Raw genomic sequence first — 16,083 nt, forward strand, 5'->3', positions numbered from 1 at the left:
ATTGCAAGTTATATCATCATCCCAATATTGATCAGTAATATCGCAATGTTTTCCTCATATCCTGCAGCTCTAACCCTTGTGCTGTCTTGTGGGGTCTAGATGACCCCACTCCCAATGTCAAAGTGCCTAGGATAGCACAAGGGTTAATACAGACACTGTGGATGTGATTGAACAACCAAACTACTATGTTGTGGAGCTTAAATACAAGGATGTCAAAGTGAGGGAAGCAGTGGCTGAAAGTCACTCCAAAGGTTTTAAAAATTGGGAGAGAGAATGCGGATCTAATAACGAGCTGCACGCTCTGCACAGCCTGTGTGGGTGGTACTCTGGCTCCAAAATCTCTCGTGCGTTCAGCCTCCGCTGGCTCACACTTAACCCGCTTGACTCACAACAAGCGCAGCGTTTGCTTCCAGTTAGCACTCCTGGTGTTTAGGCTCACACATTAGTGTAGTTGAAGCAGGGACCCACCTGAGTGTCGTAGATCTGCAGGGCGCCTTCGTACTGGCCCTGCGGAGGAGAACCAGAGAAAAGAAGGATGCCAGCCACCTTTGAACGCTTTATGAATTGTGCTGCACAGCTGCAAACTCAAATTAATCCTAATATATGATCAACTCCGGGCTTCAAATAACCCGGGAGAAATGATGAATGCCACTTCCACAAACAACTCTGCTGCCAGCTACTGGCCTGCATGGTGAAAAAGGCCTGCATGGTCCTTACCTTCTCCATCAGGTACAGCGCCCAGTGCCAGTAGTTGTGGCTCGCCAGCATGTCGGACGCCTGGAAATCACCGTCACACATTTCAATCCTCTTTTTCTTTGGGGTCATGCAGGTTTGAAAAAGCCAAAGTGGTCTCTGAAGCACAGTAAGGTCACCTGTATGTGGGGACGTCCCGTTTCGACTCAGTGGTTGGATCTTGAGTGGTACCGAGTCCAGATACTTTTTTTTTAACAAATTCAAAAAATATTCACAGATACATCCAGGTTGTCGCCCATTTTGATTTTATTCACCTTCTTTTTATCATTTAACACTGCAGCGCCAGTGAAATAAAAAAAAAAAAAAGGTGTTTGGGCTGATTGCAGCATGTTTTTTGTGGCATTTTGAGGACATTTATAAAGAAAATTATACTTAAAATTAAATTTCTGACTATTTCTTTATTCAAATCGTTGTTATCAAGGAGCAGACGAAATAATGCGGTGTAAAAAAGAATCATATTTGTGTTTGACTACCCTGTAAGTTAGCGGGAGAGCGCATAAACAGAGATCTCTCGCCAACAGGGCCGGAAAGCAGGAGCTAACAGCGTCGCCCACAACTCGGAGGGGAATTTCTTTTGAACTCCCGGCGCTCTGCAGGAACTATGTCCTAGAAAGCAACACAGTTTTTTTATTTTGGTCTGCTGTCCCGGCCCGTGGGCGGGGCATGTTCCAGCAACTCTGTGACCCCAAAAGGAAAATAGCTGGTTTAAAAATGGACAAACGGCCTTTTCCTGGAGCTCGCACTTTCTAGACGCTCCAATAGTTTTTCATTAAAAAGAAAGATACATTTTTTAAGGTCATTGTTTGCGTTCAGACAAACCAACATAGAAACTTGCTGTCGGTTTTAATCATTATTAAAATCGTTTTTGAGTCTGAATCTGCGAACCTCTGGCTAACTTAACCGAAGGGCTTTTGTACGCCGCCTGCTCAAGCTTGTGCCGCATAATAATAATAATAATAATAATAATAATAATAATAATAATAATAATAATAATAATAATAATAATAATAAGTTTGACATTTTTTTCCAGGGATCAAAATAAGGATAAAATAAAAATCTGAAACGACGCGATCCGGCCTGAGTTTCCATGACGCCATCGGAACAGGACATCCCTACCTGCAGGTTGGGTCTAGTGAAGAGTGAAGCACCTGCCAGTCTTTCTCCCTGCTCTCCATGAACCTCAGGCCTTCGTCCACCTCTGCCTTCATCTCATGAACGTGGGCTACAGAGTGAACGGACCAGGCGTCCTCTGGAGTCAGACTGAGGCCCTGAGGTCAACGGGAAGAGTCGCTCAGAACTTTGGGGAAAAGGTTTCGCTACATTTTTTTTCTTTTTCTACTTTTCTTCAGCAAACAGCTTCCTTAAACATAGAACTGGTCTTCTTACTCACACAGAAGAAAACTTCTTATTAAACGTCTTATTCTTATATTTGAACAAACAAAAACCTGGAATAGAAAACCGCCAGAGGTGCTGAACAAACAAAAGTGAGTGAATATATAAAAAAGCCTCACCTCCATGGCCTCTTTTAAAGCCTGGTCATAAAAACGCATCTCTAGGAGGCCAAAAGAATAAAGTCCTTTCAAATAGCTGAAAATAAAAAGAAAACATGTATTCAGTGCTTAAATCTGAAAGATAGGCAGAAACCATAGTCTAATGTGCTTTAAATATCCTCTTCAGTACCTTTTACTAAAGTTTTATTAACTTTAGAAATGAAAATATTTATTCTAATAAAATAAACCAATAATCTAATACCTGATTTAAGATTATAAGATTATAAACTAGAACCAATTAGGGAAACAAAATATATGAACTTGAAATAATTTGACATTTTTCTTGTTCCTTCTCTGTTGGATAATATTGTTTTTGATCTAAACAGCTTCTGTTTTCTCCTCTGCCTGTGGTACCTGAACAAAGGCATGTGGGGCTTCCAGTGGGGCAGCACGCGGGCCACAGAGTCCCTCAGGGGGCCCTGGGCTCCCATGTAGAAGTAAGCGTCATGAGAAAACTTCAGGGCCAAGAAATCCGTGGGATGATCCAGGAGAATGTCCTCCCAGACCTCACAGGCTTTGGGAAAATTCCTGCAATCCAAAAGGATTTCAGAGGAGGTTCTTAGTGAGGATGGAGAGAGCACTGCTTCAAGGAGGATGAGGAGAACGGTCCCCACTGTCCTCAACATCACTGCTTCTACTGCAATTAAACAAAGACTGAGTCTGTGCAGCAGGAGAACAGACCAGATTCTTCTCCTCCTGCATGTGACTGAATCACGGGGTGGAACACAAACAACAGCTCCGGGAATTAAGAGATGAAAACTTGTTTATCGAGAGAAAAACGGTACAATCTGCCGCCTTAACTGTTTCAAAATAAACTGTTTTAGATGGATCTTGTCCGTTACAAAGAAAGAAGATCAAGTTGAAGCGGCGAGCAGCGCTGCGACTCCCTTACCGAGGAGTCAGGAGGCGTTAGATTGTAATCCTAGGAGTTACAACATATAGAATGAGCATTTTGGGGGGGAAATTCAAGGTGGCGGTCTCTTCCTGAGGTCAAAGGTCAATGAGTTCTGTCTTACTTACCCCTGCGAAAACAGTTCCACGGCTGTGGCGTGGAGTTTTTCCCGGGGAGAGACGTCCTGGGTGTTGGCGAGCTCCACGGTTCGCCTCACGGCGGCGGCCAGGCGCTCGTCCAGCCGGGGGCTGCTGGTGGTCGACACCAGCTCCAGCCCGGTGCTGATGACGTGACCCATCACTGAAGGAGAAACGTGGCATAAGAAAGCTGTCATCAGTAAAATGAATGTATGTGTCAAGATCCCCAACTTGCAAATTAAAAAGGCCCAAATGAGCCGATGCGAAAATATTACTTTATAAAGAATCAAAGCACATAAGTTTAAAAAATAAACAAGTTTTTACTTTTATTAAAGGGCAATTCCACAAAAAAATACTGTAAACAATTCAAAACAGGGTGGAATTAAACAAAAAAACTTTATTTAAATCTTAAATGGCTAACAAAAAAGTACCAAAGTTTGGGTCCGCTGTCTTCATGGCGGAGATGCATCCTTCAATCCCCCCCAGGGTCTCATCGTTTGTCCATTTCACATACTGAAACACAAGAGGCGGGGGGCACAGCTGTTTGTTTGGCTGCACGCGCGCAGGTGGGCTGTGTCCGGCTCGGTTACCTGCGTCAGCGTGGCATCGAACAGTTTACACGCCTCGTTGCTGCTGGTGGAGAGCGGCAGACCTTCAGCCTTCCACGCCTGCACAGCGACACCACTTTCAGGGTAAAAGTCCGACTTTTGCTCCCAAACAAAACAGACTCACATGTTTAAGCAAACATCCGGGTTCTATCCTTTAGGAATTCATTCATGATGCTTTATTCTAACTAGTAATTATCGACACTTCACGACTCTTTTTATTGTACAAAAAAAAGACAACACATAAATAATTACAGTTTTTTTAAAAAAATACTATTTTTAACACAAACCTGGCAATCCCTGAAACTTGACGCGTTCATTCTCGGCGAGAAGCTGCAGGTTTTTGACAACTTTTCAGCTCAAATTAGAGAAAAGAGCAATAAGGAAAAAAAAATCGGAAGTGAACCTGGTTCAATTGACTTTCACAATAAAAGTAGGAGGAAAAAATAACATCATAACAAAGTTATTCCGAAGGGCTTTTACTTCATAAAATTTAAAGGAAACATTCAAAGTATTATCAAATAGACCGTACTTGTAAAACAAAATAAAGTTGGGCTGACGTGTACTTGCACGTTTCAACCTAACTTATTTTATTCTGAAACAACAGCTCTAATCAGTTTATGATTATTCAGGGAAAAAGTTTCCTCCAGACTTCCAGATAAGAAACAAAACTTTTTTTTACAGAACAATTGCTGCAAATAGTCTCAACAACTTCCAGTTGCTGAATGTGTCTTAAGAATTGTAACATTTTATAATTTAGTCCCATCTGGTTCCATACTTGTAGCAGATTTGTTTTGTAGATTATGCAATAATCTTTTTTCTGGCTTTAGAGAGTGCTCTAAGAACTATCAAAACATTTTTAGTGCTTGATAACATTGGATTTGAAGTCAATCTAACATTTAGCTTTTTTTAATGCTTGTGTGGAACTATTGTTTCCAAATTTCTTCCTATCCAATTTCTTGCTGCATTTACACATCATTGTATTACTTTCTAGTGATTTTCTTTTTTGAGCTCAGGGTTCCTTTTCTATGTTTAGGCTCCCTCTTTTTGCAGTCTAAAGACTGATGTCCGTGAAGGTTTTCCTTCATCCAGGTGATGTTACCTCGACGTTTAGTCTGGCGCCTGCATTTTTCTTTTTCTCTCCTGGAAACGTTTCGCCGCTCATCCAAGTAGAATCATTCCAGAAGCCAGACACTGGAGACGGAAAGCTTCATCAAAACAATTTCATCAGGAAAGCTATTTATTTATTTATTTGCACTTTGCTTTTTGGTGATCTTTGATTGTTTTTTGTTTTTTCTTGTGAGCTTCCATGACAGGCGAATCCCAATTTAATTCAAGCAAAACTGGAGCTAAACGTTCCAGTAATTGTCGGTAAAATGATTCAGGAAAGTAAAACAGAAAAGTTAAAGAAAAGTCAGAATTCAAAAACAGCTGCATTGTTTTATTACCTTTTTCAGCAAACATCCAACACTCCTATATGATGTATTTTAGCTACAAGAAGCTTTTTTTTTTTTTTTACATTACAGCTCGTGTGTCAACAAAACCATTTAAAAATTAGGATTCATTTTCTTTACATATAGTACAATTCACACGCATGTTAATAAATATTCATACAGTCATGTCAACCTTTGCACGCCATCTAAAAACAACAAATGACCGTAACGTTTTTACCCACAGCTATGCCCGAGTCGTAAACGGCGGTGCCTGCAGGGTTTGATGCATCATAAATACGAAGGTCTTGGGTTTTATTTTTTAGACCAAAATGAGGATTTCTTTTTTTCCCCTGCTGCATAAAAGTGTCAATAAAACAGATTCTTGTGAAGGGGGGAAAAAAAGGCCTCTTCTCCATGAAGTGAAACACTCTTGTTGTGCGCGTGTTGTGTAGTGTGTGGGTCCTCGGGAGAAACATTCATTCTGGTCGAAGCGCTCAGGATGAGCACAGACGCGTAAAAACGGCAAATTTCCATGAACTTTGAGAGTCGACTGTTAAAGTGAAAAATAGATTCTGTGGTTTCCTCAGAAAGTCAAAGGTTTTCCTGGAAAGCAAGGCCGCTTCAGCAGATGGGGGTCCTGCAGGGGAAGGTCACGCGGCTCGGGGGACAGTCCTTCCACGGCAAGAGACGTAAAAAAACCCAACTATGAACGCCAAAATACACAACAAACGTGGTTTTTACAATTCCTCTTACATCAGCAGGACTGAACTGCATTATTCCAGAGTCACACCTGTCACACGTGCTCCTCCTCAGGTGAGAGGCGGGGCTTCTCCGCCAACAGATTACCTTCAACTTGAAGCAGCTTCTCCACCCTGCTGTCGGGGAAATGCAGTTTCACAGACACTAACTGTTGGAGTTCTAAAAAACAGTTGAAGCCTTTTCCCCCTAAAACGGTTTGGTTTTAGGCCCAGTTGAGGTTGAAGCCCTTTGAGAGCATCACGGCCTCCAGGTCCTTGTCCTCCTCCTTCTCCCTCAGCCTCTGCTCCTCCAGGAGGGCCACCAGGGCGTCACGCTGCTCCACCACCTCCAACATCTCGTTCAGGATCTGCTTCTCCTCCGCCAGCTCCTTCTCGCTTTTCAGGTGGTCTGAGGAGGCAAATGGATGTGCGGTTACCGGGAGAGGAGACCCCCGTCTGAGCGTTTTCGTGGCCTTCGCCGTTTACCTTCCACGGCCATGCGCTCCCTCAGCTCCTGCTGCAGCCGACTCTGGCGGTCCTCCAGCTCCAGCTCCCTGGCGCTTTAAGGCAAAGAGACAAAAAAAAAACCCACATTTGGCTCGCCGCTCAGATTCGTCTTCCAGCTTTCAAAGTTTTTCATTTTAGAAATGAGTGGTCGTTCCAAAAGCTGTTAGCCAGTCATGATGTAATTGGACGATCAGTACTTATAATGCAAAGCAACCCTTTATAATAAAACCATCACTTTTTTTCCATGAATAAAACATCCTTCTGTGAAATTGTTCATCATTTAGCAGCAGAGGATCTTCACCGACTTTAGCCTAAAGTCTCCTCATTCCAGGACCAACCTTAAGAAGTAAATGAACACGCTTCATCTCAGACGCTACAGGCTGCTGAAAACCACCGAATGTGAAGAGAAGCTGGAGAAACACCACCTAATTTAACTAAAAATGCCAGAATCCATTGTTGGTCTTTACATCATAAACACCAAATGTCAGCACCGAGGTGGAAGCATAGTGGTATGGGCTCTATTAGTTGCACTACACAGGTTGTTTCTGTTGGCCAGAAGAAGTGCCGGACTCCAGGCCTGCGCGTTTTGCCGACAGGAGGCTCCGGCGGAACGTGGAATACATGCGGGAGTTTGGCGCCTGCGGGCGAGACTGAGCGGCAGAAGGCGGCGTTTGACTCTCACGCTTGTGGACTAGATAGTCTGTCAGGCGGAATGTGGAAAAAACTTCGGCGCTCATAGCTACATTACCGAAAATACAAAAGTTTCAAAAAAACTCGGTTCATTTTTCCGACACTTTCGTCTCCGTTCTTGCAAAATTATGATTTAAAAAAAAAACAAATTAAAAAACTGTTTATACAGTTTACCTCGTAATCAAGGATGTGACGTCATGTGACAAACATGTTTTCTGTGGTTTTTTCTAGTTGTTCCATTTCTATGAAGGTGTTGTTGCGTCTTCATTCATCATCGATCGTCTGGAACTGTAGTCAGCTACACTTTGAGGATGACAAACTGTGGATTTGTTGTTAAATGATCCAAAACAACAGTGATGTTTTGTTTCCTGCTGAAGTTAACCAGGAAGTTGACAGAGTGTGACTCTGTTTAAATGGATTATTTCTTTCTTTGTTATGTTTAGTGATGTCCTGTTCTAAATAAAGGTATAAATGACGGTGATTCAATACATATTTTATTTGTAGGTTTAGTCATTTACTGATGCATAGTTATACTTTATGTTATGCGTGAATGTTTCATATATCCTGGATATATCCTATCCTATCTTTATTTTATTTAACCTTTTGGCATTCAGGGCAGACGGCGAGGTGAGCATCTCATTGCACAGGGACACCCCTTTCCTTGCTGTGAATTCAAAAATGATATCTGAAATAGTGAGAATTTGGGTTTGATCTGTGAATCGGTGATCTGGATTTGTGATTTTGGATCGGACCGCTGCCTAAAGTGACGGTCCACAGGCTTAATAATGTAATGTTGAAATTGGGAGTTGTGTCTCAGACTACATGGCCTTGACTTGTGGTGTGCCCCAGGGATCGATCCTGGGACCCCTTCTGTTCAACCTCTACATGCTGCCACTAGGGCAGTTAATACGCAGTAATAACATATCTTATCACAACTATGCAGATGATACTCAGATCTATGTGTCACTGACAACAGGTGAATATGGGCCGGTGGATTCTCTCAACCACTGCCTCCAACAGATCAGTGCGTGGATGCAGAACAACTTTCTCCAGCTAAACTCAAACAAGACCGAAGTTATTATTTTTGGCCCACAGAAACAAAGAGAAAGTCTCAACAGCTACCTTCATTCTCTGTCTCTTAAACCCTCAAATCAAGTCAGAAATCTAGGGGTAATCATGGACTCTGACCTGAACTTTAACAGCCATATCAAGTCAGTAACATCAGCGGCATTTTACCATCTGAAAAACATTGCCAAAATCAAAAACATAGTGTCAAAGCCAGACCTGGAGATACTTATTCATGCATTTGTCTCCAGTAGGTTAGACTACTGTAACGGCCTGCTCACCGGCCTCTCCAAACGAGCTGTAAAACAGCTTCAGTACATCCAGAATGCTGCTGCTCGAGTCCTGACCAAAACCAGGAAGTATGATCACATTAGTCCTGTGCTCAGGTCTTTGCACTGGCTCCCTGTACCTCAAAGAATAGACTTCAAAGCAGCTCTGCTTGTGTACAAGTCTCTCCATGGCCGAGCACCAAAGTACATCTCTGACATGTTAGTGCCATATGAACCATCTCGTACTCTGAGGACCTCAGGGGCCGGCCTCCTGTTGATTCCCAGAGTCAAAACTAAACAAGGGGAATCAGCGTTTCAATATTCTGCAGCTAAAATCTGGAACAGCCTCCCTGAAGTCGTAAGACAGGCCTCTTCTGTGTTCATGTTCAAATCTAGACTTAAAACATTTCTGTTTAGCCGTGTATATGACTGAAAGGTCCTATCTGCACTTTTCTTTCCTTTCCTTCCTTTATTTTTAAATCAATTTTCAAATTTTTTCTTTTCCTTTATATTAAAGTTTACGTTGATTATTTCTATGATGTATTGTGATTTTAATGCATTTTTCTGTTTTGTGAAGCACCTTGAATTACTTTGTGTACGAATTGTGCTATACAAATAAACTTGCCTTGCCTAATCATCCTCCCACAGCCCAGCAGAACAAAACCCAACGTTAGAAAACTCCTGCAGAGTTTTTCCCGCTCGCTCCTTCTGTGTTGGAGTCGTGCCATCTCTCTGCCACCGTTTCTCCTGACCAAACGTGGACCCTCACTCTGGCAGAGGGTTTACTGGCCCGTTTTCTGCTGCCCTATAACCGATCAGCCAACGTGCCAACGCCGTACGCCAGGACATCATGACGTTCTGAGAGGAACGCCGCGCTCGCCGATGTACTCACAAAATCATCAGCTCTGACTCGTAGCGCACCAGAGCGTTCTTCTCCTGCACCAGCTTGAACCACTCTTGCATCAGCTTGGGATCGTCCTTCTTGCCCATACCTGGGGGGAGGCGTAAAGAGGGGGGGGAGGTGAGACGCTGCTGGTGGTGGAGTGGGGGTTGATGGATGATGACATGGAGGCCACACAGGCGAGGGCGACTGACAGCCAAGCACGGATGTCAGTGCTGGGGAGATGGAGGGGTGGGAGACGCTCTCCACATGCTCAGTCGCACCATAACTCAAGATGACTGTCAGCCTCTAGAGCGCGCGCACACACACACACACACACACACACGATGCTTCCTATTGGTTAGGAGTTTGTGTCACCCCGTTTGGGCTGTAACACCCTTCTGCGGTCCTTGATCTTAAAGACCCACTCCGATCATCTTTTAAGCTTCAGTAGTTGATTAGAATGTCGCCTATGAGTTGTGGGCGGGACCGTTGGCATGGAGCAATCCTGCCCCTCTTTCCCTCCCCGTTGTGGAGCGGAGCAGAGAGCTGGTGGCCCCTCCCAACGTATTTTTTCTACGTCACATGTAGGATGTTTTAGAGAAAAAAACTGAATTTTTTCGTCTGCTCCCGATTCAAGTTTTGAGTCAAGAAATACTCAGAAATGCATAAAAACACCATTTTCATCAGAGTGGGTCAAACGCATCAATCTACATAAAAACAAAAACTTATCTCTGCTGCTTTAAAATCCATGTAATAAATTCATTTATTTATTTGTTCCTTTCATAAAAAAATATTGATTGTCCAATATGTTTCCATGTTTGTTGTACAATATTGAAATGTTTCAATAATCCCACAAAGGTTTTATAACCATAAAAGGAAAAAAGAAGCACACTGCTCCACTTAACACCAATAAAATATTAATACATTTATGGGGTGATTTGTTAGGGAGAACTAGCAGGGATCCCAATTCCTGTGGGAAAAAGGGAATTTTTTCATGCAGCTCCACCAACACCTGGGGGCTCTGCAGCATGCTGGGTGGGTGGAGCCGGCGCGGTGCGTCCCTTAAAGCAGAGAAACCCTTTCTCTTATGCGGGAGTGCAGCCAAGCAGTTCCCGTGGACGTCCAGGACGCAAACCTTGATGCAACGTGACAAACTCTGCTGGGGGATGCATGGGAGTGCAGGGGGGGGCTTGCAAGAAGAAAACCATTGTAAACGGAGGGACTGCAGGGGAATCTGCAGGGGAGCCCCCACCGGCACCTTCAAGTTCAGCTGTTCCCCCCCACCCAGAGCACGGGGGGGGGGGAATAAAGAGCGAAATCACCACCAAGTTAATAAATCAAACGGAAGAAAAGGGCAAATTCATTAGAAAGGTCTGAAAAGAAGGAACCAAACTGACGGGCGTTAGAGACAAACAGGAGATCCAATCGGTTGGTTTATTTTGAAAGAGACGGAAACAGGAAGTCACACCATGCAAAACCCCCCACTACCAGACCCCCAACCTGACAATGTAGTGCCCTGGATTTTAACAGCATCTCGGACGCCGTTCTCACTACATTTTCTCTGTTTTTTCTTTTTAAAGGGCGAATCATCAACGATTCCACAAAGTTGAAATCTAATTAATATGAGCGTTTTGTGACGATTCTTTATGAGTCCGCTGTCTTCTGAAGATAAAAACATTGATGGTATAATAAAAAAATACATTTAAATACATTTTTTTGGTCAAAAATTGTTCAGACGCAATGCATTGTGGTCTATATTAGCCAATCTAATGAGCATCGATGCACACTGCCTTTTGGCAGAGGACAGCGACGTGGATCCTTAGTGGATTTAGAAAAATTCTTCTTTTAAGGAGCGCTGTGGGACAGAATGAGTTCCTTCAAAGGGTCAAATATTTCCTCAAGTCTCATTTTGTCTATTTTTTATTCAGATTACAATAATATGATTAAAACTGGAGGATTTTTCATTTTTTGGAGTTTTCGGGGGGAAATCTACCGAGTCTAATCTTACAAACACAGCAAGAGCCAGGCGTGGGGAGGCGGGGCAACAGGCGTTAGAGGGGGGAGGGGTCGTCCTCATCCCGACATCCGGTCAGTCGACAGCGGTCCGCAGAGAGGGGGGTGGGGGGTTACCTTCAGGGGACCAGCAGGGGCAGATGGAGAGCGGGCGCCGGCGAGGCATCTCCACAAAGGCCTCGACTTCCACGAGACAAGGCAGGTACAGTGTGGGAGGGGCGCAGGTGGGAGCAGCGGGTGGACGGAAAAGCAGAGGGGGGGGCGTCACGGGGGCAAGAAGGAAAACGGTGGAGAGAAAACGAAGGAGAGGAGTCAACAGAAGGAAAAAGGGGAGAAGAGCGGTGCGGGGAGGGACTGAAAAAAAGGAAAACACGCCAAAAGAGGAGCAGAAAAACAACCTTCCTTTGATGATAGTCCGTCAATGAGGAGGGGGCTCTCCTCATGTCCATTTCCACATGAAACAGCCCCCCCACATCCACGATCACTACTAATCACAGTCCATTTAATCCCATTATCGCCTCACACCTTTAATGGCCTCAACAGGAAGACGCTTCCTCTGCTGAGGTCACTTTGAAGCTGAGCTACTTTTGAAATGCAAATACGTCTTTATTTTGCATAAAACATCTTTTTTTTTTAAGAAACAGAAAATCCTAAAGCAGAGATCCCCTAAAGAAGCTGAAAACTTAAAAACCTGAAGAGAGAAGCTGCAGGAAGAAGATGGCAGTTATTGATGCTCCACCTGCCGACAAACGGAACGGACCGGCTCCGAAATCCAAATGTGAGAAAAGGCTCTCAGAGAAATAAAGAAAAACGTTTGATGCCTCAAAAATCGCTCCTAATATTCGCAAAATCCCAACAGGTTTAGTAAACTTACCTGATTGCATTTGACAGGATCTGAGGAGATCGAATACGGGTCTTAAAGACCCACTCCCACTTTTCGTCCATTTTAAAAGCTATTATTTTTATTACAACTGTGGGTTATTTTCAGGACATACTTTCTGCAGAGCAAAGATTTCCCTCCAAGCTGTGGATGGGATTGTTGGCAGAGCAACCCCGCCCCCTCTTCCCCTCCCCGTTGCTGAAAGCTCTCCGTTTACACCCCCCCCCCCCCCCCTAATAGCTTACAGCGCCAGTTTTGGGCCAGAGGCTAGCTCGAAACATCGAGTCATAAATGGATCTAATCATCCACAAGTGGACGCATCAGAATGGGGCGGAGCAGGGAGCTTGTGGCCCCGCCCAGCGTGTCACAAATATTTTTGACTTCTATATCCTTCATCATTAGAAAAAGGTCTCCATCAGAGTGGGTCTTTAATAAACGTACCTGGTTGTGTTTGAGGAGCTCGAATGAACTCCAGGAACTTTGTAGACGGGAGTTAAAGAGCAGCAGTTCTGCACCGTTCCTGCACCACCCTCCCCGACGGCTGCGGCGTTCGCAGACATGTCAAGGTGGTCAAACAACCTCCAGACGTACGAGCGGCAACAACCAGCAGAGCAAACCCAAAGACCAGAACCGAATCTTCACCATCGCAGCAAAGTGAAACCTTTCTCCAGTCACGAAGCAGGAAAAGACAAACACCACCCAGACGCCGTCAGCGGGAGGTTTGGGGCTTAAACTCCGCCTCCAGATGCACTCTGGGAGTTATGCAAACTGAGCGGGTATGAGGAGGTCACTGAGGGGGGTCAGAGCAAAGGTCAGCACTCGGGGAAGGAGTTAGTCCAGCATTTGTTGGAGGGCTCAACGTCTTCAAATGTGCGAAACGTCTCCAGACCAAAGAAAAAACGGATTCGACAAAGTTTCTCGCTTTGAATCGAGAGCGAGACACGTGTTGTCTGATGGTGGTAAGCGTGTCTGCAGGATTGTGCGTCGGGACAAACACGGCGAAGGGAAAAACCAGACGGAGACCGGTCTGTCCATGCTGGAGATACGTCATTTTCAGAACAGAAGACGTCCGTCCTCTCTGTGAATAAGAATCTTAAAGACTGTTTTTTCTTCTTCAGTCTAAATCTCAACCTAAATCTGATGACGTGGCGAGACGATGAGAAGCACAGCGATAGGCAGACGTGTGTTTTTGCTGCCGCTGTGGAGAAGAGGCTAAAACAAACTAGCTTGAACGGCCATGTGTGGTGTCTCGCAGAGTTTTTTGTTTGTGTGTTTTATGGTGTGAATTAAGGAGGGACAGGAAGCCGTCACTCATTAATTCACTCATTCAGCATTCATGGGTTTGTGGAGATCAAAGCTTTTCTTAAGGAGGACGGCGTGAAGCAGAGTCTGTTTCTGTTTGATGTCAACTATAAATCCAGTGAGGATGGATGGCGGTGGGGGGTGGAGGGGAATGGAGGGGGGGGGGGGGGGGTTCACAAAGTACAGGTGAGGTGAAGAGCCAGCTGATAACAATTAGTGTTATGGGTACAAAGTAGTAAAAACAGGGGGTGGGGCGGGTGGGGTTAGCCATTGAGTTAGTTTTGAAGCAACAGATTTGAAATACATACCGCCCAGATGCAAGTCCAGGATTTCACTGTAATTAGAATCTCCCCAATAGTCTACAACGACAGGGATATTAGAGATGACAGTTATTCGGACGCAGCCCCAGACCGGGCAACAAAGACGCACAAACAACAGAGACAACAGCAGACAACAGCGGCACATGCGTGATTCTGCACACACACACAACGTCTGTCCGTGTTCGCCGCATGCATCGCGCGGTCTGCTGCACGCGAGCCCCCAGAGAGCGCTGCGTCAAGCCCGAGACACGCCCGCCCTGACAGGCGGACACGGGTGAAAGGTGGGGGCAAACCTGTAAACTGTAAACCTGCAAACCTTTCTTTTTTAAATTGGACGAAATAATCCTTTGTGGTCATTTTACTGCAGCTGCTAATAAGCCGTGTCTGCTGACCTTTGCAATAAGGTGTCGCTCTATACGCTAGCATAGCGTCTCTAGCCCATAAATCTTATTGAGTGCAACAGTCAGGATGCACACACTAATCACATGAAGGACAGTCCCCAGGATTTTGGGGACGTTAGAAATCTGTGCGACACGCCTGCATCTCAGCCGTGTTGTTTAAGTGTTCTCTATGACCTGTCGCCCGCGGCATGGCTGTACAACACAAATGTGCACGAGCATTTTCTCTCTACAGGTGCACGACCTGCAGGTCACCGTACAGGCTTGACCATTTTTCACCCGCGGACCGTCTTATGGGCAGAGATTGAAGATTTAAAGGTCGGTTCGGACGGACGAAACAAAGTCCGCCCGTCTATAAACCGGCTCTGGTTGTAATCTGCGTCTCCACAACGAAAACATTCGGTCGGATCTCCACCACAGTCCAGACGCTTCACGTTCTGCAAAGAACTGTCTGACGAAGAGTCAATTCTACTTTTGGATCATGTGGGAGTTGAACCGGCAAACACATCCAGAGGAGACACACACGGATCTATGGCGGGACACACAGTGTGCTGATGACATGCATCCTGGAGCTGGTGATGGCGGACAGATGGTGCACAGACAGAGAACGGCTGCTGCGCGTCACCACGAATGAATGACGGGAAGGGCGACAAGAGACAAGAGCGCCGCTCCGATACCTGATCTTCTTTTGTGCTGTTTGGGTAACGTATAAGTACCTTTATACACTCCTTTAAGAGAGAGGAGGAGCACAGCCGTTAAAACAACATCCCAAGGTTTTTGACTGTCTGTGCATGCATCAAAAGAGGAAGTACATCAGCGTACAATCTACAAAATAAAAGCAAACTTTCCTTCCACATCTGATTCACTGAATTTTTGTGTCTGGTTTTTGCTCCTCACATGTTTTTTTCTTCACCTTAGATGTTCTGTTATGGTCAGAAATTAGACTTTTACTTGGAAAATAAACAAATAAGGCAACGACAATCCTTCAGAACCAGAAAACAAAACATTTTAGACTATTTCAGTGTAATTTAGTTCAGTCCTGCCGTCTTACGTAACTGTAATTAACCTTTGGGGGTCCAGAAAGGGCTGCCATGATCACAATCGCAGCAGCATCTCTACATTATACTTTAAGAACTTTCAGGGATCCATAAAAATACCACAAGTCTTATTGAAAAAGAAGTTGCTCTTGTTTCCGTCTAACCTGAAGGAGGAGTTCTCACCTGCTTCTCCTCTCAGGGCTTTCTCCACAGCCACGCCCCTCTCCTCCAGCTGCCGCTGCTTCTCCTCCACCTGCTCCAACTGTCTCTGGATGATCTGAGGCCATCAACCCCATCAAAGGGAAATGTTCACACATCAAACAGGAATCAGGAGCAATGCCGGCAATTTTACCACAACTATCAAAACAAAAGCAGCATTTTTGGATTGCTGCAGAAACTCAGAAATGTACGGAGCCCTCCAGGTGCCAGTGGTTAAAAAAACTTTACAAATCGGATAAACCGTGTGCATCCGATTTTTTTTTCCAGCCACTGGCACCTGGAGGGCTCCGTAGAAATGCAGCATGGAGTTCAGAAAATCCACTCTGCCCTGTTTTTTATTTACTTTCAGTGAAAAGACTGGAATTTTTCAAATTAAAAGCATGAGCTAAAAGA

The 16,083-nt window shown here is 44.7% G+C and overlaps 2 protein-coding genes across 4 annotated transcripts in view; both read right to left on the reverse strand.

Annotated features, from left to right (window-relative positions):
- Positions 1 to 4,360, reverse strand: part of ttc38 (tetratricopeptide repeat domain 38) — a 13,918-nt gene extending 9,558 nt beyond the window's left edge. The window contains exons 1-9 of the mRNA XM_004069856.4: positions 4,228 to 4,360; positions 3,923 to 4,000; positions 3,764 to 3,845; positions 3,324 to 3,495; positions 2,658 to 2,831; positions 2,265 to 2,340; positions 1,902 to 2,021; positions 718 to 777; positions 469 to 507 (exon numbers count right to left, since the gene is read on the reverse strand). Coding sequence (XP_004069904.1) covers positions 469 to 507; positions 718 to 777; positions 1,902 to 2,021; positions 2,265 to 2,340; positions 2,658 to 2,831; positions 3,324 to 3,495; positions 3,764 to 3,845; positions 3,923 to 4,000; positions 4,228 to 4,257 — 831 coding nt within the window. The 5' untranslated portion in view covers positions 4,258 to 4,360. The remainder of the gene's footprint in view (positions 1 to 468; positions 508 to 717; positions 778 to 1,901; positions 2,022 to 2,264; positions 2,341 to 2,657; positions 2,832 to 3,323; positions 3,496 to 3,763; positions 3,846 to 3,922; positions 4,001 to 4,227) is intronic.
- A 997-nt stretch (positions 4,361 to 5,357) lies between these two features.
- Positions 5,358 to 16,083, reverse strand: part of mical3 (microtubule associated monooxygenase, calponin and LIM domain containing 3) — a 67,655-nt gene continuing 56,929 nt past the window's right edge. The window contains exons 40-46 of one of the 3 annotated variants that reach the window (XM_023956088.1): positions 15,655 to 15,748; positions 15,151 to 15,162; positions 14,025 to 14,075; positions 11,652 to 11,717; positions 9,531 to 9,630; positions 6,594 to 6,667; positions 5,358 to 6,516 (exon numbers count right to left, since the gene is read on the reverse strand). In XM_023956088.1, the coding sequence (XP_023811856.1) occupies positions 6,332 to 6,516; positions 6,594 to 6,667; positions 9,531 to 9,630; positions 11,652 to 11,717; positions 14,025 to 14,075; positions 15,151 to 15,162; positions 15,655 to 15,748 (582 nt within the window). In that variant the 3' untranslated portion in view covers positions 5,358 to 6,331. The remainder of the gene's footprint in view (positions 6,517 to 6,593; positions 6,668 to 9,530; positions 9,631 to 11,651; positions 11,718 to 14,024; positions 14,076 to 15,150; positions 15,163 to 15,654; positions 15,749 to 16,083) is intronic. The other 2 variants (XM_023956089.1, XM_023956091.1) reach the window with 2 other exon arrangements.

The sequence above is a fragment of the Oryzias latipes genome, chromosome 6 (assembly GCF_002234675.1).
Source record: "Oryzias latipes chromosome 6, ASM223467v1".
NCBI lineage: Eukaryota > Metazoa > Chordata > Actinopteri > Beloniformes > Adrianichthyidae > Oryzias > Oryzias latipes.